A 21,791-nucleotide genomic window follows, 5' to 3' on the forward strand; every position below is an offset into this window, starting at 1 on the left:
TAAAAGAAACTTCGTATTTTCAAGGATGTCTTGTGATAAATTCCTTCGTAGTTATAGTATAGCGTGACAATAAAAGAAACTTCGTATTTTCAAGGATGTCTTGTGATAAATTCCTTTGTAGTCATAGTATAGCGTGACAAGCTCATCGGAGAGGGGACGCATGTTCCTGAAGAACGTCGAGGAAGATTGCGCGCCCTTCTGTGCGTTGGTGAGCGCATGACGGATGTTGTTGACACGGGAGAGGGAGATGGTCAAGAACATGTTGGCCAACATCATCTAGATCGCGTGTGAGGTCTCCATGGATGCCACCTGAACAAGGACCGTTTTGGAGAGGTTTCGAAGAAGGTAGGCGACGATTTGTTGGTCCTGGACAAGCCATGGGGCATAGGAAGGGTTCGAGAAGACCTCCTTGTCGTCTTTGTCTTTGGTGGCTATGGGTTTGGGAGGCTCTTCTAGGGTTATGTCGATGTAGCCATACAAGCCGGCGCCCATTATCTCGGATCATGCTTGAGCTTGCCACAGGACGTAGTTCATCCTGGTGAGAGGCTCGGAGGTGTTGTAGTTGAGGCCAGAGGAAGGAACTGCGGTGGAGGTGGACACGGTTGCGAGGTAGATCCACTAGTAGAAAAGGGCCCATTTGTCCCGGTTTATAAGGCCCATTTGTCCCGGTTCGAGAACCGGGACTAAAGGGTCGGCACTAAAGCCCAATACCTTTAGTCCCGGTTCTTATACCAACCGGGATAGATGGGGCTCCACGTGGCTGCTGCGGCTTGCCCAGGCAGGGGGGCCTTTTGTCCCGGTTGGTAGCACCAACCGGGACTAAAAGGCATCCATGCGTCAGCAGTTTAGGGGCTGGGATTTTTTTTTAAAGGGAGGGTGGGGGTTTGGTGGTTTTGGGGTTTTTGTAGGGTTAATGTAGGGGTTTCATATATTGTGTTAGCTATCTAATAGAGAGAAGTGTCCTCTCTTATCTCCGTGCTTAGTCAACGCTACGTGCTATACGTATAGAGATGACTCGACACGCTAGCTAGTAAGCAAATGAAGGAAACCATTAAGTATAGAAGATCGTCATGAACATATACAGAGAGAAGTGATCGACCTCTCCTCCAAGAGATTGGTCGAACAACAAGTTTTCGTATATCTATCCGACACTACTGGCTACATATATACAATATAAGATCTCTTACAATATAGCGGGGCAAAAGCCTATTTCGAGATTACAATAAGGAATTCAGATAGATGAGTGAGAGAGATTTAAAATGAGTATCTCCTTGTAACTATCCTATCCTATACGTGAACCTCACGTCTCGCTACAATCAGGATACGGTCGCTACAACCAGGATGGTTGTCACGATCGGGTCTACAGACCATTACATAACCATGTTTAACATACTCGCCTACCAGCAAAGTATAAACTTCACTTCTGTCAACTTGATTTGTACAGAAAAGGGCTTCTTTCCCTTGTTGTCACAATGCAATGCATGTACAACTGCACTGTTGTTGCCGCCCTCTTTCTCTCACTTGCACAAACAAAAGTGGAATATGGAGCACATAATTTTTCCGGCGCACAAATGCCTCAGCCGCACGAACGGCTTCACTTTACTAGGCACATACCCAGACACGGCAACACATCACAGCCTACCCAGAGAAGCTCTCTCACAGCCGGCCAGGCGCATACCACGGTCCCGGCAGAGACTACCTCATCTCTGGCTCCTAGGCCCGGCTCATACCGGCGCCACTTCAAGCAGTACATGAGGGGCTTTTTGTACCCCATACACACACGCACGCATGACCAGACAACGGCCACACACCGGCCACTAACACATGCACGAATTGATCACCCGGCCACTAACCCCACTCCACAAAGCTAGGTAGCTAACAACCTGCATGCATCTAACAAACTCACGCACCCACACGAGTCGGTCAAGGCACACATAGCTAGCTTATCCACACAACCATATGCATGCACGGTCAAGTCATGATTATCCTAACATTCTCCCCTTAATCTTGATTTGCCGTCGCCGGAGTTGTTGCAGCCCCCATAATCGTCGTCGTCGTTGTCACGGCCATCTCCGCCCGATGCATGACTTGACCGTGCCATGCCCGCAATTAATTTGGCCGTGTTAACAGATACAAACACTGTTTAGATACGTACAAGTTTGACATCTACAAAGAGCAAATAGATTATTCAGATGGATACAGCTACATATGATATAATTGAACTGTGAGAGAACAAGGTATATATATTACAACCAGTAATCTGAGAAAACCCCAACATTACAAAACTGATAGCAAGAGTGCTGCATATGTTAACAAGAAGAGAGAACAGAAAAAACCCTTTCAAAGTCGATCTGCAACTTTTCACGAGATCTAACAGCATAAGCATTGCATAAAAAAGTATATCCATTAATTCAACCCGAGAACTGAGAAGAAATAGACTTCATGGCAGCAGGATCTAATTAATGATACTAAATTTTTCTTTTGTTCTTCCAGAATCTGGCCTTCATGTACACACTTTTGCTAACTACTAAATGGATTCTCTTCTTCCACTTGAGAGGCAGGAGGTCATTTTTCAGTTGCTGCTAACTGTGGCAGCCAGCAATGCCATGATGCTATTATATCTAAAGTTTGTCGGCATCAACTCCGGGAGTGGCGTCTCAGCCATTGCCGGTATTCACTTATTCTTTAGTGAAGCTTTGGCCTTGGTCTCTCTGGACAGTAAGTAAATCAGGAGGCTCCATAAAGAAAGAAAGCTTCAACTTGGGCGTGATACTCACCACTAACTAAGTAGTATTGTCTTGTGATGAACAAGAGTTCCCAGAAAAATCTGCATGCATGCGTTGCTCCTCTGTTTTTCCTCAACCGCTGCTCTATTTTTCGTGGACCTCTGCAAGGGACAGCAGCAAACAACTACATTTGTCAAATTGCATGCAACCTGTAGTAGAGTACAATTTTGGATATGGAATTCCAACACCACCGCCGACCTCTTAATTTCCAATAGGACACACAAACAACAGAGCAGGACAACATTTAATCAGGCTAGCAGATGCTGCATTTGAAAGAATCTCTTCTTCAGGAAGATGCGTTGGTAATGATGCTATTTGGTGACCAAGAAAAAACCCCAGTCACATATCAACAGCGATTACTTGAACATTTATTGAGTAATATGCATCGACTCAACCAACTTGTCTCTTCGGAATTGTTTCAACCAAATCCCAGTAAGTGCCTCCGGTTGAGAAGGCGGCCTCTAAGTTGGGGCAGTCTCTGACATTTAGTTCCTCGAGGGCTGGGACCTGCTGCAGGAGTCCCTCTGGTAGTGTATCTAACCTTGGGCATCTAGAAATATGTAGGTCCTTGAGCTGAGGGAATGATACAACTGCTACTTGTCCCGCCACCTCCTGATGCCATCTCTCTAGCTTAGGCATCCTGGAAACCAACAAGGTTTCCAGTTTAGGAAAGAAGGGTGGTGGGGAAATACAGGATTGACCATTATCTGTATTACCAACACATATACTTGTCAAGCTATCCAAATTTTCCATATCCAAGATCATGAGAGAGGGCAGCTGCCATAATGGTGGAAGATCCTTGCAATTCTTGCAGCTACTCAGACCAAGTTCACTGAGATGTTCTAAGAGTGTAGAGTTGTGCATCCATGATGAAAATTTGGCACCGGTATAATTAATCAACCGCAAAGCTTCAAGCCTCGTGTGAGGATGAAGGGCCTCCAATATCCCTTCTGCATTAGAATCTACTTCATCTCCATCATTTTTGCTATAAGTTCCATACCAATCGAGTGACAATCGTTTCAAATTATGCTTGGCGGACATATTGCCTTGTTTAGCATTTTCTGCATGATGCACTTTTCTTAGCTCAATCAAAGAAAGAACACCACCTAGATTCAAATCTTCCAGTTGATCGATTCCACGGCCTGCATCACTATCAATGACATAATTTGTCAATGTTTGTAAAGAATTCAGCTGGCCAATACCTTGTGGCATGCACTCCAAACTACGACACGCAACGAGGAAGATGTGCCGAAGATTGAACATATATCTCATGCCTTCTGGTAATTTCATAAGCAATATACAACCATTAAGCTTCAGTGTTTGCAAGTTGTACAACATGGCAGTGGCTTCAGGCAGTGCAACTATATAAGAATGAGAACAATCTAGATAGCGAAGATGCTTCAAGTTTGTCATATGTGTATCGATTAAAAGTGTCTGCAATGCTCGTAAGGACATGTATTTTGATTGGTCAACACTCAGAGGAGTCATAAAAGGATTCTTATTCCTCCAGAGGTATGATTTCGTCCACACACAGTTGTGTAATATTGTCCGAGGCCGGGGAGATAGAATTTCATTCATGGCTGCAATCGTATTATTAGTGACATAATCAAGTGACAAATGTTGAACTTCATGCTGCAATGAATTAGCACCTATGGATTCTTGCAGAATTTCTTGACGTGATTCAGAATTTTGCATAATGAAGCATTCATTTCCGCTTACGGAGACAGCAAGATCATGCATGAGATCATGCATCTTGCAAGTAATTGGTCGGTAGATGAACTGATCTCGCAATTTGTAGAGCCGATTATATTGTATTCCCACATCTTGAAGAAAACATCTCCAAACTAGCACATCCAAAATTTGTTGGCCTCTTGTTTCTGATGCAATAAAGTCATTTGCCATCCATAGCTGGATTACCATATCTTTATCCATCAAGCTATCCTTGAGGAAAATAGCACATAGGGAAAAACATATTTTTGCTTCTGATGACAAGTGATCATAGCTCAACTGTAGTGCAGGTACAATCCTAGTAGTTGCATCCTTCCAAACATGACTATCCAAAACAGAAAGCCACTGACTGTGATGCTTCGAACGAAGTAAAGCTGCCACGGTCTTGATAGCAAGAGGCAATCCCTTACACTTGTGGAGAATACTCTTAGCCATTGAAACCAATTCCTCTTGTTTTTTCACACCCCTTCCAAATGCATTTCTGTGAAAAAGCTCCCATGATTGATCCTCGTTTAGAAGTGATATGTGATATGGAGGAAGTGTGCCCATGATAGAAGCAACTTTGTCGCTGCGGCTTGTCACAATTATAACACTACCTGAGCCAGAATGTGAGCATAACAGTGATCTCATTTCATCCCACTTCTGCCCATCTTCATTCCAAACATCATCCAGCAGTACGAGGTACCTTTTCTTGCCCAAAACTGCACCAAGTTCCTTCTGCAGTGCCTCCATCTGAGTCAAATCACATTTCTTCATCGTGACCACTTCTACTACAGATCGAATTATTTGTTCAATAACAAACTTGTTCGTGACACATACCCATACGACTAACTCAAAATGATGCACCACTCTCTGGTCATTGCGCACAAGTTGGGCAAGGGTGGTCTTACCGATTCCCCCCAGACCAACTATGGGGAGCACCATGACACTATTATTATTAGCGTTGTTGTAGGAGTGGTCAAGCAATATCTTCACCACTAGTTCCTTCTCATCTTGTCTGCCTACAATCTCTGATTCATCTACATGAGAGTGTGTTTGTGGATGATCAACGCTTGGTGCCTCCGTATGTTGTAGGAAGTGAAAATTGTTCATCTTCTCAACCAGTTCATCTATCATTTCAAGGGCATCCTTCATCTTCCTGCTCATGGAGAGACGGAAAACAACCGGGTTATTGGCAGTGAAGTAGCTCACCACCTGAAAAGAAAACAAGTAAAACATAAATTAAAAGACTTGCATTTCCAAATTAAAACCTTATATTGAAATTAAAGGGCCATTGTTTCCAGATTATATCCTTGAACTGATGACAGGGGTAGCCAGACTGAGAAATTATTTTTACAATTTACCAGTATTTTTGTGAAATTGTGCAAGAAATTTTTTTATTGGAAAAGGTGAAATTGTGCAAGAATGTGTGCAACAAATACTCAAGTGTTTGTCAGACTGACTTAACCTCTCTGATGCTTAGATCTGTTTTGCTGCCTGTTATTAGGTGACCAAAGCACCAATGATATGCCAATCTGTTTTGCTGCCTGTTATGAGGTGCAGTAGCTCAGCAACTTTACCGTCTAAACAAAGCTAAAGGACGCAGAGTTACTGTACCCGAGCTGAAATGAGCTCGGGTGAACAATAAAATCAAAACAAAATCGAAAAAAATTCAAAAAAAATCCAAATTTTGGGGGAAAATATTGGCAAAAATTTGAAGGGCTTGCAAAAATTTGTCTCAAAATCACATTCCTAGAAGGCATGGCAAAAAAAAAACAAAATCGGTACTCTGAAAATGCTACTTTCAAAAGCATTTTGGATCACTGAATTTGTTTTTTTTGTCACGCCTTACAGGAATGTGATTCCATGACGGATTTTTGCAAGCCCTTAGAAGTTTTCTCAAAGTTTCTCCCGAAAAAAATTTGGATTTTTTTCAAATTGTTTTTTTTCGATTTTACTGTTGACAGAGCTCATTTGAGCTCGGGAGCAGAAAGGTACTTTCCCTAAACAAACACCATCTTACCAGAGGAAATGTATTCACTTTTGTACAGTGTATTTGTAGTGCACAGGAATTTACAGCAGTAAGATTACAGATTGGAGAGCTCCCACAGAGGCCAAAACTAAAAACAGAGTCAGCCGAAGTGGGAAGAGAAGGTAGGACGAGGACGAACCTTGTGTGCGATGGAGCCGTGGGAGACCTGGGCAGCACGGCGGCGCAAGGCCTCATAGCGGAAGTCGTCAAGGACGTCGTCAATTTGGTAGGCGGCAGTCTTGAGGTCCACCATCCACTGGTGGACGGTGGTGTTGGTGCGGCTCTTGGCGTCAGCGTCCAGCAGGATACACTGGATGGACGCGAGGTGGCACTCCAGCTTCTGGCGAGCCTTGCCCAGCCCGCAAGCCCGCAGCAGCTCGGCCACCAGTGCGACACCGGCCTTGGCCGCCACGCTGTCCAGCAGCGGGATCAGCAGGTAACCCAGGGAATGGTGTGAAGAGCTTTGCGGTGGGTAGAAACTACACTGGTCTGTTTGCTTGATATATTGGCCTTGCACCCCTGAATTGATGCCCTTGTATGCAGAATAATGATGGGCATAGATTAAATGAACTCCTTTAAGAAGCAATGCTTGTTGGATTATTTGACTAAGCTTACCACGAAAGCTGCCTCTCCGTTTCCACCGCAATGAAGTTTCCTCTTTCCGAAAGCAGGCTCAACAATCTTTCTCCTTTTCGCCTAGAAGCAAAGAAATTAATTCGTCAAGAAAGAGTCCAGGTGAAAGGGAAAGAATACCCATACAAACACAAGACGGGTCACAGTTAATCACCTCGGGAACTTCCTCGTCTGGCATGTTGGCGTCTTCTCTATTCTTGCATTTTTCTTGGGGCTTCACAGGCTCATATACAAGCATCAAATTCACCTCATCAACAACTTTACCAGCGTCTTCAAACATGCATTCTGCGATATCCTCGTCTCTAAGATCCTCACTCACTTTCATGCTCTTCACGATGAACTTGTTTGGATGGTGCATATCTTGCGGTGGCACAGTTATCTTCACACCATTCTTGGATTGTGGTTGCACAATGCCTTTGTCTGGCTGTGCACTGTACTGTGGTGGGCTTGACGGTTGGATGTTGAAGGCAATGCAACTATGTGTATCGTTGGTTAGCTCAACCGTGAAGCATGATATCTCCTTAAGCTCAGAAGGAAGCCGTACTTCGAGTGGCTTAATCCCAAGCATGTCATCTTCATCATAAAGAGGGCTTATCTGCAAGGCCGGAAAGAGTTATATGTGTTCGGATGATGATATACTCCATCCATTTTATAAATTGCATAGGCAAAAGGTTCTAAATGACCATATGTACAACACTATGTAAGTCTGCTAAGTTTGTTTATTCTTTGGACAACCAGTAATTTAGACTAACTAGGATAGTTGTCAAACACAAATCTGGGATTATGCTAACCACGCAGGGTTAAGATTAGCTACCCTATGCATTTTAATCTGGAACCAATTTAACACAGCCTTAGTGAATAATTTTAGCTCTCTCTCTCTTACCCTGTCAGTGTGCTCACTTGCCCTTTCAGGTTCACTCAGAAAGCTTATTATTTCCGATATAGAAGGTCTGCATCCCGGCTCTTGCTGCCTGCAGTGTACTGCTATTTCAACGCATCTAGTTACTTGCTGGTACTGCAGTGGTGTCGGCGGGTTATTCCACCTGTGTCTCCACCTTCGAAGTACCTACATTTAACAAATGTTAATTATTTGTGACAATACCAAAATTTTACAGTGCAAACAATGTCAATGTCATGGTGTGTGCGTGAGTGTATCCAGCTGACAATTTTTTAGTTCAAAGCCAGAAGTTAGCGTCATAGTATGTGTATCAACGAAAGTGTATCACTTCACCTCAACACATCACAACAAAAAATTCTACCTATGCATGACCCAGAAACATGTTGTTTAAATTATATGCCGTTCAGTAGGACAGGGTGCATATTAAGCAATTAAAGAAGTGGGAGAAATTACCCTTACATTGTTTACATCAGGAACACCCCTAGACCCCGATAACAATTCAAAGATTATGGCACCCAAGCTATATACATCAGACTTGAAAGAAGTTTTGCCGGCGTGTTCGTATTCCGGCGCGAGATATCCTCTGCAAAAGAATACGACACAGTAAATGTAGGGTTGCATGATAAAAAAATGTCAGTTAACTACTGGTTCGTCTGATGCATAGCTAGCTTACCGTGTTCCAAAACGTAGACCCATAGTATGTGAGTTTTTATTTGATCTTGACAAGCCAAAATCTGTAATTTTGGGAACCATATATGTGCCATCAAGTAATATGTTCTCCGGTTTAAGGTCCATATGAACAATATTTTTGTCCTCGTGAAGATAACGCAGACCTTCACAGATCCCGATGATTATTTCATAACGTGTTTCCCATTCAAGTCCCCTTAATTCATCTGTACATAAAAAAATAGGGACTTGTGTTCAACTACATACCAAGAAATGATAGAATGTTTTTAGTTCAAGTCTATCCCTAACTTGTGGTAAGGACTTGAAAACAGGGCACTAGTCAAGGAAATAAGGCAAAAAAGTAAAGAATAGAAGAGCTGCATCAAACGCAATAAGATGGTACCGGTGATATGCTTGTCAAGACTTCCATTGCTGATGTACTCCAAACAAAGCAATCTTTCCCTTACGTTGACGAAGTTAACATCTGTTGACCCAGCCTCTTTGATGGATGTGTGATATGCATGAGAACAGAAGCCAAGAAAGCGGACAACATTTTGATGATTGATCTTCATGAGACTACTGATCTCACGACGAAACGACACATCATCGACCGTGTGTTGGTTCACATACATCCTCTTCACAGCAACAATAATCCCGTTATGGAGAACACCCTGTGTTTGTTTGTCAGTGTTTAGATGCTTGTGTGTGTGTTTTAATGGAACTACAGTCAGTGTAGTGATATTTGACTGGACTGGATATCTTTATGTAGTGTTTTGTAATAAATTCTAGAGTAATAAACTGTAGTAGTACCTTGTAGACCTCTCCAAATCCACCATGACCAATCTTTCTGTCCTCGGAGAAATCATCGGTGATGCTTTGTAAGAGTGGTAACGGCAGATCCTTGGGGTCCTCGTCTCCGTTGAGTATACGCTCCAGCAAAAATTCGTCCCCCATTCACAACTACCTTACCTGATGGAAATCCGTAGTTACTACTGTAAATACATACAGATGATACCTTGTGCAAGCAGCACAAATCAATCAAGGCTGCTAGCTATGTACAGGTACAGTAATGGGAGAAGGGAAAATGGCAGGCATACCTTGATTTCCACCTTCCACTCCAAACTGGGAGAAGAGGAAAGTAAGAAGAAGAAGAGGCGACGTGAGCAGCTAGCCAAATCGACAGAGAGCCCTGCCTGAGATGAGATGAGATGAGATGAGATGGGGAAAGTGAGATGCTTCCTTCCTTGTGCAAGTGGGACGCTCGGGTCGGCTCCACAGAGGGAGTCACTTCTTTACTAGTCCGTGACGACTATGACTAGACATTCACTTCTGTTTTCTTCCCCTTCACCTTTTTTTAACCTTTATATATCAATCCACATTCACCTTTTTTTTAAACTTCACCCGCTCTGTTGGCATCTCCGACGCCGACCACAAATTTGCTCGCGGAAGCCGGCCATCCAACACTGCCTGCATGCATCTGGCCCCTAAAATTCTTAAAGTCTGTACGTTCCATTAGCCGCATAGATAGACTAAAAAAGTTTAACTGTTCAAATGCAGCAGTGGCTCTAATTTTAAAAAGTTCAAATATTACATTCCAACATTGTTGTTCCATTTAACCGCCCACACATGCTCAATCGAATCTTCCTTCAGTTGCTCGATGTCGAATTTGTTTATGCATTCGAGCAAACCCTTCAAATGTGGCCGGATTCTAGTATGGAAGCTTCATATAGGATCACTCATGTTCTCAAATTCTAGAGCCCCGGCATCATCCTCGCTCTCATCCTTCACAATCATATTGTGCATGATCACATAACATGTCATCACGTCCCACAAGGTCTCGACATCCAATTGTTTAGCATGTCCACGAACAACTGCAAAACGGGCTTGCAGAACTCCAAATGCCCGGGCAAAGTGGGACTTTTTCTGGCCAACTGGGTTAGAGATGGTGTTGACAATGTAGTCCATGGAGGATAAATACCATCAACGAGATAGTAGCCCATGTTATACTCATGTCCATTGATAGTATTGTGGCAAGGAGGAACTTTTCCTTGAGTCAGCCTCGCAACCGATGGTGATCGTTGCACCACATTGATGTCATTGTGAGACCGGGCATACCAAAGAAAGCTTGCCAAATCCAAAGATCATGTGATGAAACTACTTCAAGAATGATTGTGAGCTTCTTAATGTGACCCTGATATTTCCCTTGTAAAGCTTTTGGGCAGTTCTTCCATTTTCAATGCATGTGGTCAATAGATTCAAGCAAACCTGGTCACCTCTTCCTTCTGAGATTGCTAAGATCCTCTCAATGTCTGCCACAGTTGGTTCTCTCAGGTACTGAGGTCCAAACACCTCGACCACAACAATTGCAAACTTGACCATGGCATCTTCGCATGTGCTCTCAGACAGCCGTAGGTACTCGTATTACGAATCAGCGATCGTGCCATATGCAAGCATCCATAGTGTGGCCGTTTACTTCTGGTAACCCAAGAACCCAATCCTTTGTCCCACGGCGTCCTTCTTCAAGATGAATTAGTCATCATACACTACAAGAATCAGCTACTTTGTCGTCTGCCTTGCATGGAAGGCGGACGGCAAAGGCCTTTGCCGGCGGCCGCGGATGGCAAAAGGCGCCGGCAAAGAAAGGATCGGCAAAGACCTTCTTTGCCGTCTGCTTCCTGACGCGGACGGCAAAGGAGCCTTTGCCATCAGCGGTGGACGGCAAAGAAAGCAGACGGCAATAAACTCGTTGTTAGTCCGTTAGGTGGCTAACGGTAAGATGGGTCATTTTAGAGCTAACTTAGGTAAAATGGATCGTTTATGAGCTAACTAAGGTAAAATGAATCATTTTAGAACTAACTTAGGTAAAATGGATCATTTATGAGCTAACTAAGCCAAAATGGTCATTTTAGAACTAACTTAGGTAAAATGGATCGTTTATGAGCTAACTAAGCTAATTATGCCATTTTTGACATAAATAAGCTAAGTACATGTCATTATTGAGCAAACCTAGTTAACTAAGCACATTAGAGCTAACTTTGGTCATTTTGGAGGAAACAAAGCTAAGTATAGGTCGTTTTAGAGCTAACTTAGGTAAAATGGATGGTTTTGGAGGTCAGTAAGCTTATTAAGTCATTTTGGAGGAAATAAAGCTAAGTCTAGGTCTTTATGCATTTGTTAAGAAAAACACTAGAGAAACTTACCATGATCATGGAGGTGTGGAGCGGGCTGGCTCGTGACGGTACCTGGAGAAGGATCGTGCGATGCTTGTCTGGAGTTACGCTGCACCAAAGATCATTTTCAATGTCTTGTTAGCATGATGACACTCAAATGTTCAGACTAGCAAGTAGTGTCCATGCAAATTAAACTCACCGTCGTCCCAGGAGCAATCACTGGCATCGGCGGAGCGGTCTGACCGGACTTCTCGCACACAGACTGCACACTTGGTTTTGACGACTCAGTCATCCTAGTTAGTAATGAGATAAACACTACATGAATGTTTTGGCTAATCAGTAGAAGAAACTTACCACAAGGAGCTCGTACATTGCCCTTGCCTGCATGTCATTCCGTGCCCTCTCCTCCTCCAACATCTTTGTCGTCCTCTCCTCCAACTCCCGATGCCTCTCCGCCGCCTCCGACAGAAGTTTCTCCGTTCTATCTCTCTCACTCTGTATAGCAGCCTGCAACACCACTCCTCGTTAGCATTTGTAATCATTGATGGAAGCGCACACAATGTAATGTAGAAAGATAGCTAAGTACGTATAACTAATCTTGAAGGCGAGTTGGACTGGCCGTTCACGAGGCCTTATCTCAGGAGCGGATCTCGACTGGCGCGCCTTGATCTCCGGGAGAGTGCTAGGACAACGGATAAGTCCATCTCCAATGGCTATCGAGCCATGGGACCTCCCGCCACCAGCTACCATCACCAGCTCTGGATCAATGGGACCCTGGCTCGGGTTAAAGTCCTTCACTTTCCTCGCCTTCCCTTCATCTCTATATTTCACGAGCTTGTCGTGGGAGGAGATGTTGGTGAAGTTGTTTGCATCATCGAGGTCAGACGGAGAGAATTCCTTGACTTTCTTGTAAGAGGCAGTATGGGCCATGGCATAGAGGTCGTACACCTCTGGCACCTTATCCGCCTTATTGTAGCATGCCTGAAAGAGAGAAACAACGTAAATTAGTAATTAAGGGGCTCAAGCTAGCATGATGAATGAATTGCATGAATCATGAAGCAAACCACATACCCAGTTCCGCCCGAACTGATATAAGTTGGAGCTGCCTTGATGGTGTGGCACACCTTCCATTTGGGCACGCTTGTCCTTGGCTGCATTGTGGACGGCTAGCCATTCTTTTGAGCACCAATCATTGACCAACACCTCCCAACAATCCATCCAATCCGCACACCATCTCGGAGGCGCCTACGTTAGCAAATAGAAACTTGAGCGCTACGGCTATGAATTAATAAATGAAGGAAGTAAGTACAAGGCCTTAAGAATTACCTTCATGTATTGCTCCTTACTCAGGAACTTCTCGTGGCACGCCGGCTTGGGCTTCTTGATACCACGCAAGGCGTAGTAGTCTCGAACAGCCTGCACCCGAGCCTCGTGCCGTAAGTTCTGTAGTAGGCGCTTGTAGACGTTCTCGATAACATTTGCCGCCTCCTCCTCGTATCCCTCCTCACACCTGTAGAATGTCTACAATAAAATGAGACAATATTGATTAGTACAATTAATAACTAGCTAGTTGAAGATTTTTAATTGTGTAAAGGAGAAATTACCCAGAACTTTCTGATCACCACGTCTGCCCTCGTGTTGCACAAGACACCATCGATAATCTCACCCGGCGGGGCCGGGGCAACCAAGTAGTGCTCCCAGCTCAATCCAAGCTCTGGAAGCCGACCCTCACCAAGCAACGTGACAAACCCTGGGAAGTTTTACCGGCAAAGCACTCCAAGGACGGAGTTGGGCCGGCGGACCTTCTCATGGTGGTCCCAACCCCTGCAGCACGACAAGGCCAACACATTAGATATTTGAAGAAACGTGAATGCAGAAGGTACAAAAATATTAAATGCACTTACCTCTCCCCATCAGGGAAAATCAACCACCTCTGCTCGCGGGTCGCCGGCACGGACGAGAGCCGTGTACAACCACGCTGGTAGACGGTGCCCCCTCCTCCTCAATATCAGTCGGTTCCCCACCATCATCAGCATGGCCACTCGGCCCCTCAGGCTGATCCGGCCAGGTACCCCATCTAGACGTGTGCCCGTCCGGGGTCTCGTGGGACCAACTATCGTGGGCCGAAGGCCCGTGGACCCAAGGCTCATGGACCGGAGTCCGTGTAGCCTCCTCCTCGGACGAGTCCACCCTAGCAGTCACGTGCTCGGGTGAAACAGCTGGGGGTGGCGGCGAGGAAGGCACCCTAGCAGTCACGTGCTCGGGTGAAATAGCTGGGGGTGGCGGCGAGGAAGGCACCCTAGCAGTCACGTGCTCGGGTGAAACAACTGGGGGTGGCGGCGAGGAAGGTACCCTAGCAGTCACGTGCTCGGGTGAAACAGCTGGGGGTGGCGGCGAGGAAGGCACCCTAGCAGTCACCCTACCTCCTCTCCCGCGACCACGTGCTCCAGCTCCTCTCTTCTTCCCTCCCTTTCCTCGTCCCCTGCTGGGCACCGTGGTTGACGAAGAAGGGCCCGGCGGTGTCGCCATACTCTCCAGCAACGCTCGTCGGATTTGTGCAGGTGGAATGGAAGACCTCCCACCACGCGCCGACGAAGAAGGGGCCTCGGAGCGCTCCGGACCAGAACCCACCATCTTTCAACACCTACCATAACAAAGAGTAAATGAAATTAATACAACATAAAAAAATACCGACATGAATAATAATATATGATGTTTTTCATAACAAAATCAAAAAATATATATGGTGTCGGGGTGGCGTGTCGGGGTCGGGGTGCTGTTTCGGGGTCTGGGTGTCGGGGTCGGGGTGTGGTGTCAGGGTGTCGGGGGTCGGGGGTCGGGGTCGGGGTGTCAGGGGGTCGGGGGTCGGGGTCGGGGTGTCAGGGTGTCGGGGGTCGGGGTGCCGTGTCGGGGTCGGTGTGCTGTTTCGAGGTCAGGGTGTCGGGGGTCGGGGTGTCGGGGTCGGGTTGTGGTGTCAGGGTGTCGGGGGTCGGGGTGTCGTGCCGGGGTGTCGGGGTGGCGTGTCGGGGTCGGGGTGCCGTGTCGGGGTCGGGGTGCTGTTTCAGGGTTGGGGTGTCGGGGGTCGGGGTGTCGGGGTCGGGGTGTGGGCCGCGGTCGGGGCACGTGACAGCCTTTTCTTCTTCTCTTCTTCTCCTCCTCCTCTTCCTCCCTCCTCCTCCTCCTCTTCTCCTCTTCCTCCTCCTCCTCCTCCTCCTCCTCTTCCTCCCTCCTCCTCCTCCTCCTCCTCCTCCTCTTCTTCTTCTTCTTCTTCTTCTTCTTCTTTCTTCTTCTTCTTCTTCTTCTTCTTCTTCTTCTTCTTCTTCTTCTTCTTCTTTTCTTTCTTCTTCTCCCTCCTCCTCTTCCCCCCTCCTCCCCTCTTCTTAAAACTAAAACTAATCTAAAATAAACTAAACTAAAAATAAAAACTAAAACTAAACTGAAACTAAAACTAAAGTAAAACTATAACTAAAACTAGGGTTTAGGGTTTCCTCTTCCTCTTCTTTTCTTTCTTCTCCTCCCTCCTCCTCTTCCTCCCTTCTCCCTTCTTCTTCTTCTTCTTCCCCTTCTACATATTCTAGCACTAAAACTAAACTAAATCTAACACTAAAACTAAACTGAATCTAACACTAAATCTAACAGCAAAAAAAAAAAAGAAAAAACAGAAAAAAAATAACTCACCGGATGGAGCGACGGCGACGGGGGCGACGGTGGCGCCGGGGCGGTGAGCGGCAGCGCCGAGCCGGCAGGGAGGCGGGGGTGATGGGGCCGCGGTGGCGCCGGGGGCGACGGTGGCGTCGGGCGGTGGGCGGGTGGAGGGGGCGCCGGGGTGGTGGGGGCGCCGGGGCGGTGGGGCGGTCGGGCGGCGACGTGGTGGGGCGGCGGGGCGCCGGGGCGCCGGGGTGGTGGGGCGACGAGGCGTCGGCGCGTGGGGGGCGGTGGGTCGACGGGGCAAGCGGCGGCGGGTGGCGGGGGCGGCGGCGGGTAGTGGGGGCGGCAGGGGCGGCGGCGGGTAGTGGGGGCGGCGGGGGTGGCGGCGGGCGTCGGGGAGGAGAGAGGGAGAGAAACATAGAGAAGGGGCGGGGTGGGGCTCGGCCGTTAGTTAGGAAGAATCTTTGTCGTCCGCCCACCCTTTGCCGTCCGCTTTGTTTCCTCTTTGCCGTCTTCTAGCAGAGGGCAAAGAGAGGGGGCGTTAAGTTTTCCTCAATTAACTCGTTTAGTGGGGCCAGCTCTCTCTTTGCCGTCAGCCAGCGGACCGCAAAGAATCTTTGTCGTCCGCCAGCGGACGGCAAAGAACAGATTGATGGCAAAGACCTTCTTTGCCGTCTACCAGTTCTTTGCCGTCCGTTTTCCTTAAGCTGGCGGAAAAGACCTTCTTTGCCGTCCGCCAGCGGACGGCAAAGAACTGGTAGACGGTAAATAAGCTAATTCCAGTAGTGATAGGACCAGACGCCATGGTACAAACGACCGAAAACCTTTTTGCGCTTTTCAAAGCGCCGGCACCCCAGGGATGGAGGCGCAGGTTACGGAGGGATTTTGAGTGGGCCGAGGGTGATACGTCTCCAACGTTATAATTTTTAATTATTTATGCTATTGTATTATCAACTTTGGATGTTTTATATAAATATACGGTCAGACACGCACGCATCGCTTCTGGGTTTCACGCGAACTATTGGACGGAAGCAGCGGCGGCGTGACGCAGTCCAGATCTCACAGGACATGAGCCGGCCGGCTTGGTTACAAGGCTCAGGGCTTCTCGCCGCCACCGCCGCCCCGTGATGTACATGGCGTACGGGTGGTTGCAGTCTGCTACACTGCAGCGATTCCCGTGATTCCGATGGCGTGGTCCTCTGCATCCTCGGTCGCCTCCTCCTGAACATCTGCCCATCACGCTTCACCAGGCCATGCCCGGAGCAAGCGGCACGCCAAGGCAGCCTTCATCCCTCTTTCTTGTGGCCAATGGGGGAATCCATGTCGGGGATCAACATGCACCAATGGAGTTCCTGGAGAGCAGAGCATGGAGACCATGGTGGCCGTCACGGTTGCCGTGACCGCTGGCGCCGGATTTCCTCCTCCGGCAGCAAAAAAAGGTTCACGCGCGCCAACTCCTACAAATAGTGTGCGGGTTCTTTGGATCGAGTACAGAGTTGGGAAATTTGTTATGGATTTTGTGAGATTGATATACCTGAGGCGTAGCCATCTGCGTCTTTGATTATCCATGAAGCTCCTCAATATAGATGTGTTTTTTTTTGTCTGGCTACATGCACCAGTTCCGCTCAGGACTGTACTGCTTCATACTTCCGAGGTAATTTAGGTGAACTCGGGTGATTATATTTTGTCGTGCTTCCATGCATGCTTCCCTCTTTCAGTTTCTCTAGCGATGTGTTGCTTCTGTGTTTCGTTGGTGGCACCAGACCAATTCATCTCTACCACATGACCTGATGCTCTGTATTTTTTGGGACTTATTTGTCTTATGGAAGAAGCTAGCTTTGACGGATTTAGGTGTGATTTATCTAGAAAAAGAAAACTGTACAAGGCAAGCCAACGGCAAGAAAGACAAATAGGATGACGCCGGACTGTTGGAAGCTGACATGCTGGATCCATGGCGGGCTGGTGCTTTGCAGATGAACGACCGACTAAGGGATTTGTGCGCTGGCCCAACAAGAAGGTGCAGCGCTATTCTACACTCTTCTCAAAGTAATAGCTTATTGGATGCATACATCATCTGTTTTTCTTCCATTGACTCAGAATACCTATTTATAAAATAGTAATGCTTTTCCATGTCAGGGACATGTCGTTAACCTCTGCGAGCGAGCGATGGTGGTGATAGTCTACAATAGAGAACGGACTTGAAAACGGCGTCCACAAATTGCATTGTCAGAGGTGGTACCTTGTAGAGGCAAGGCCTATGGGGGCGGCATCTAGGCCCTGATGACGGCAACCGTAAGGTGTACATTATGTACAAAGCTACACAACCTCACCTTCTATCTCGAGTTCTCGACAAAGACGGGTCAGGCACCAGCTTCATCCACTAGTAGAAAACGGGCCTATTGTTCCGGTTCATAAGGGCCTTTAGTCCCGATTCCTTAACCGAAACTAAAGGGTCGTTACTAATACCCTCACCCTTTAGTCCAGGTTCAAACCGGAACCGGAGACAGATGGGCCTCAACGTGGCCTGTGCGCCGAGCCCAGTCAGGAGACCCTTTGGTCCCGGTTGGTGGCACCAACCGGGACCAATAGACCTCCACGCGTCAGCATTTCTGTGGCTGGGTTTTTTGGTTTTTTTGAAAGGGGGGGGGGGGGTTGGGGGTTTTGGGGGGTTAATTTAGGTATTTCATATATTGTGTTAGATAGCTAATTAATAGAGAGAAGTGTCCTCTCTTATGTCCGTGCTTGGTTGACGCTACGTACTATACATACGTATAGAGAGGACTAGGCACGCTAACTAGCTAGTAAGCAAACGAAGGAAATAGAAGATCGTCATGAACATATATGCATACAGAGAGAAGTGATATCGACCACCTCTCCTTCTCCGAGAGATTGGTCGAACAACAAGTTCTCGTATATCTATTGTCCGACACTACCGACTACATATATACAATAATTATCTTTTACAAATATAATCTCCTAAATTATGGACGCATGGTCCACATAGTATTCTCCGTCTTCAGCGATCACGTGGTCAAGAAAGAATGCCGCCAATTCCTCTTGAATTGCTCGCATGCGATCTGGTTCTAGGAGTTCATCCCGCTGCCAAAACATCTAATTTGAAGAAGGGGGTCAATACATATATATATATGAATGAATGAAACTCAACACAAATGATGGTAATAAACAAAAATTGTGAATATTATTTCTTACGCACTTCATATTGTTTGTCAGAGTAGCCCCGCTCACAGGTCGTGTGGCGGATGGACTCATAAATGTAGTATCCACAGAAATCATTCCCTTGTTCCTGCCACAACCACTTTACAAGAAACAGAGGTCAATCAAACAGATAAGCAAGAATGCCAAATGGTATTGATGAAACTAGCGCTTGAATCAATAGCTAGGAGACGCGCGGAACATGGTACTATAGTACTTACTTTCGGGTATCTAAATTGCAGCTCCTTCGGCAGTCCCGGGGATTTTGTGCTGAATTTTCTCCAAACCCTGCCAGACAAAAGAAAACAATTACTTGATATCAGGAAATGAACAAATTTGCTGATATGATGGATAATGATCGATTTAACTTACTTCTCGAGGATTGCAGTCATGTCCGCATACTCCTAGGGATCTTTTCGTCTCGAGTCCAAGACAGTTACTACTCCCTGCTCAAGCCTAATCTCCAGGAGAATATAGTGGAAACTGCGCACGCATGCATAACTCATCAATTACATTACTATAACCTGGACTAATATATAAGGGAAACCGAATATGCACAAGACAGCACTCACTTGAAGTTGTAAGGAAAGAGTATTATATCTTTGTGTTCATTTATTTGGAATGATCGTAGCAAGCTGGCCTCGGTTTGTGCGGCATGATGTTTAACCTGAACTGCATCTATGAGATTTGTGTTAACGAACCCAATATCACCGATTTGTCTTTTCTTCAATTCGGCGATCTTCAATCTGCATAATATAGTGAGGATAATTATAAATACATGCAATGAAAGAGCTGAGCTATATAGAGAGACTTAATGACAGAAGTAGTAGTACTTACAGACAGTAGCAGGTGACCGTTGCTTTATCGAGGGCCAATTGATTGAAAAACTGATGGAACTCCTCAAATGGAATAGGCAACAGATCAATTCCAACAAGGTCATGCTCCGGTTTAACTCTCGCATACAAAGTACTCCTCCCCCCAGACTCTCTGTATATTTTCAAGTACCAATCATGCAATCTTCGCATCATCGTTGATAGAGATCTTTCATCTTTGACGAGAGGCTTCCCGTACTCGTATCTGTGTATCTGCACGTCCAGGAAATCATAATGTACATCGTCGGGCAGGTAATCGTCAAGATTGTTATAACCGAGCACCATCCTCGGATCGACGCTAGGCACCTTGAGCGGGGGGCACGATTGCTTTGCTTGTTCGCCGAGCTGGGCAATTTGTTTCCCAGCTCGTCGTTCTTTCATCCTTTGATCACTGACAGTACTTCCCGACCGCTCCGCTTCGGCAAATGCCTTTCCAATAATGCGCTCATAGTTGCCTTTTGGCGGAGACTTGGGTGGTTTTGCTAGGGCAGCCAGAGTGCGCTTCACTTTCACCGGATCTACCTTCTCCTTCGGAGGTGGATGTCTCCGTGCTTTCAACCCTTGAAACCAGTCATCCTTCTCGGTTCGCGCGATCCTCGCGTTCTCCTCCGGGGTCCTCTCGTATGGTAACTTCTCTGGAGTCTTCAAAGAAGGACCAAATCTGTATTTCCTCCCGCCTCTGGCTGTACTGCTAGACGTCGGCAGAGCAGACGGAGCGGCAGTCTTCTTGACTTGCTTACGAGGCGGAGGAGAAGGACTACGACACGCCGGAGCAGCTGCTGGAGCGGCGGCGGGTCTCTTCCGCCCTAGCTGACGAGGCGGAGAATGAGTAGGCTGGCTGCTCGGGCACGCCGGCACAGGCGGAGAAGGAGGCGGAGTGCCGCTACGCGCCGGAGAGGGAGCCGGCCGAGGGCCCTGATCGTCACTCGCCGGAGGAGGAGGCGGTGGAGGAGGCGGAGTTCCCTGACTCGCCGGAGGAGGAGGAGGCGGAGGCGTCCAGTTTGGAAGGTTGATGAGCTCCTTCCGCCATAGGCATGGAGTCTTCAGAGGAGAACCCAGCCGAGTCTCCCCTTCTCCAGTAGGGTGGTCAAGCGGGAGGTCCTCAAATCCCTCCGTTATTTCATCCACCATCACCTTAGCATATCCTTCTGGAATCGGCTGGCAGTGAAAAGTTGCGTCGGGTTCATTAGGAAAAACAGAGCCAACAGCCTCCTTGACCTTCATATTCATCCATTGCGTCATAAGGTGGCAATTTTGAGCCTCCGTGATAGCATCCACGGGATAGCTGGCAGGAGCCGTCAAGACAAGCTGCGGCTGAAGCAGCTCGGTGGAAGCCACGCTGCTTCTCCGCTGAGATGGCGGGGTAGCTTCAGGGGAACCTTCGGCAAGTCGTTTGCTGCGATTTGCTTCTCGTTCCTCTATCGCTTGTACCCTTGCGTGCAGCGCCTGGAGTTCGGTCTGCTGCACTTTTTTCCTCCTCTCGTGGCTTTTGTAACCGCCTGCGTCCGGAAACCCAGCCTTCCACGGAATGGAGCCTGGCGTGCCTCGTGTCCGTCCAGGGTGCTCAGGATTTCCGAGGGCCTTTGTGAGCTCGTCGTTCTCTCTGTCTGGAAGGAACGTCCCTTTCTGCACTGCAGCGATATAGTACCGAAGCTTCTTCAAGGGTATGTCAAGTTGCTCATCCGTCCAAATGCACTTCCCTGTTACAGGGTCCAAGGTTCCGCCAGCTCTGAAGAACCAAGTCCGGCAACGGTCTGGCCAGCTCATTGTCTCTGGTTCGATCCCTTTTTCAACCAGATCATTCTCAGCCTTGGCCCACTTAGGCCGGGCTACGAGGTAGCCACCTGACCCCGTGCGATGGTGAAGCTTCTTCTTCGCAGCATTTTTCTTGTTTGTCGCCGACATCTTCTTACTCTTTTCCGATGTCTTGTAGGCCACAAATGCAGGCCAGTAATCTCTGATCTTCTCATATATGCCCTTGAATTCTGGTGTCTCTTTTTTCTCGACAAACCTATTCAGGTCATTCTTCCACCTCCTGAATAGGTCTGCCATCCTCTTAAGAGCAAAAGACTTGATTAATTGCTCTTTAACTGGCTTCTCCGGATCATCCTCTGGCGGTAGGGTGAAATTTTTCTTCAGCTCAGTCCAAAGATCATTTTTCTGCAT

At 47.1% G+C, this 21,791-nt stretch overlaps 2 protein-coding genes across 5 annotated transcripts; both read right to left on the reverse strand.

The window, feature by feature from the left end:
- Positions 1-2,259: 2,259 nt before the first annotated feature.
- On the reverse strand, positions 2,260-9,974 carry LOC125524849 (putative disease resistance protein RGA4). Of its 4 annotated transcripts, XR_015610765.1 has the most exons (12): positions 9,820-9,974; positions 9,533-9,691; positions 9,126-9,393; positions 8,730-8,949; positions 8,516-8,639; positions 8,042-8,224; positions 7,313-7,753; positions 7,141-7,221; positions 6,665-7,057; positions 2,985-5,708; positions 2,778-2,887; positions 2,260-2,711 (listed from the first exon to the last, which is right to left on the reverse strand). XR_015610765.1 is itself a non-coding variant. In XM_087535431.1 (10 exons), the coding sequence occupies exons 2-10, from the start codon at positions 9,674-9,676 to the stop codon at positions 3,177-3,179; spliced, it is 4,386 nt and encodes a 1,461-aa protein (XP_087391557.1). In that variant the 5' UTR covers positions 9,677-9,691; positions 9,820-9,974; the 3' UTR covers positions 2,260-3,176. The 4 variants fall into 4 exon arrangements, 1 of the variants encoding a protein (XP_087391557.1); XR_015610763.1 differs by having other exon boundaries at positions 2,260-2,887; XR_015610764.1 differs by having other exon boundaries at positions 2,778-5,708.
- Positions 9,975-19,157: 9,183 nt separating this feature from the next.
- LOC147956669 (uncharacterized) lies at positions 19,158-21,791 on the reverse strand. Its single transcript, XM_087531412.1, has 3 exons — positions 19,591-21,791; positions 19,326-19,499; positions 19,158-19,236 (listed from the first exon to the last, which is right to left on the reverse strand). The coding sequence occupies exons 1-3, from the start codon at positions 21,789-21,791 to the stop codon at positions 19,158-19,160; spliced, it is 2,454 nt and encodes an 817-aa protein (XP_087387538.1).

Source organism: Triticum urartu, chromosome 7A, assembly GCF_056163025.1.
Source record: "Triticum urartu cultivar PI428250 chromosome 7A, HENAU_Tu73, whole genome shotgun sequence".
In the NCBI taxonomy this organism is placed as follows: Eukaryota; Viridiplantae; Streptophyta; class Magnoliopsida; order Poales; family Poaceae; genus Triticum; species Triticum urartu.

Bases quoted from the DNA above. Each gene is read 5' to 3' on its own strand.
- LOC147956669 (XM_087531412.1), bottom strand. From the start codon at position 21,791: ATGCAGAAAAATGATCTTTGGACTGAGCTGAAGAAAAATTTCACCCTA. The intron at 19,500-19,590 runs GTAAGTACTACT...TATATTATGCAG, and splicing joins ACGGTCACCTGCTACTGTCT to ATTGAAGATCGCCGAATTGA. The intron at 19,237-19,325 runs GTGAGTGCTGTC...ATGCGTGCGCAG, and splicing joins CTCTTTCCTTACAACTTCAA to TTTCCACTATATTCTCCTGG.
- LOC125524849 (XM_087535431.1), bottom strand. From the start codon at position 9,676: ATGGGGGACGAATTTTTGCTGGAGCGTATACTCAACGGAGACGAGGAC. The intron at 8,950-9,125 runs GTACCATCTTAT...TTTTATGTACAG, and splicing joins TCTTGACAAGCATATCACCG to ATGAATTAAGGGGACTTGAA. The intron at 7,754-8,041 runs GTAAGAGAGAGA...CCGGCCTTGCAG, and splicing joins CAAGTGAGCACACTGACAGG to ATAAGCCCTCTTTATGATGA.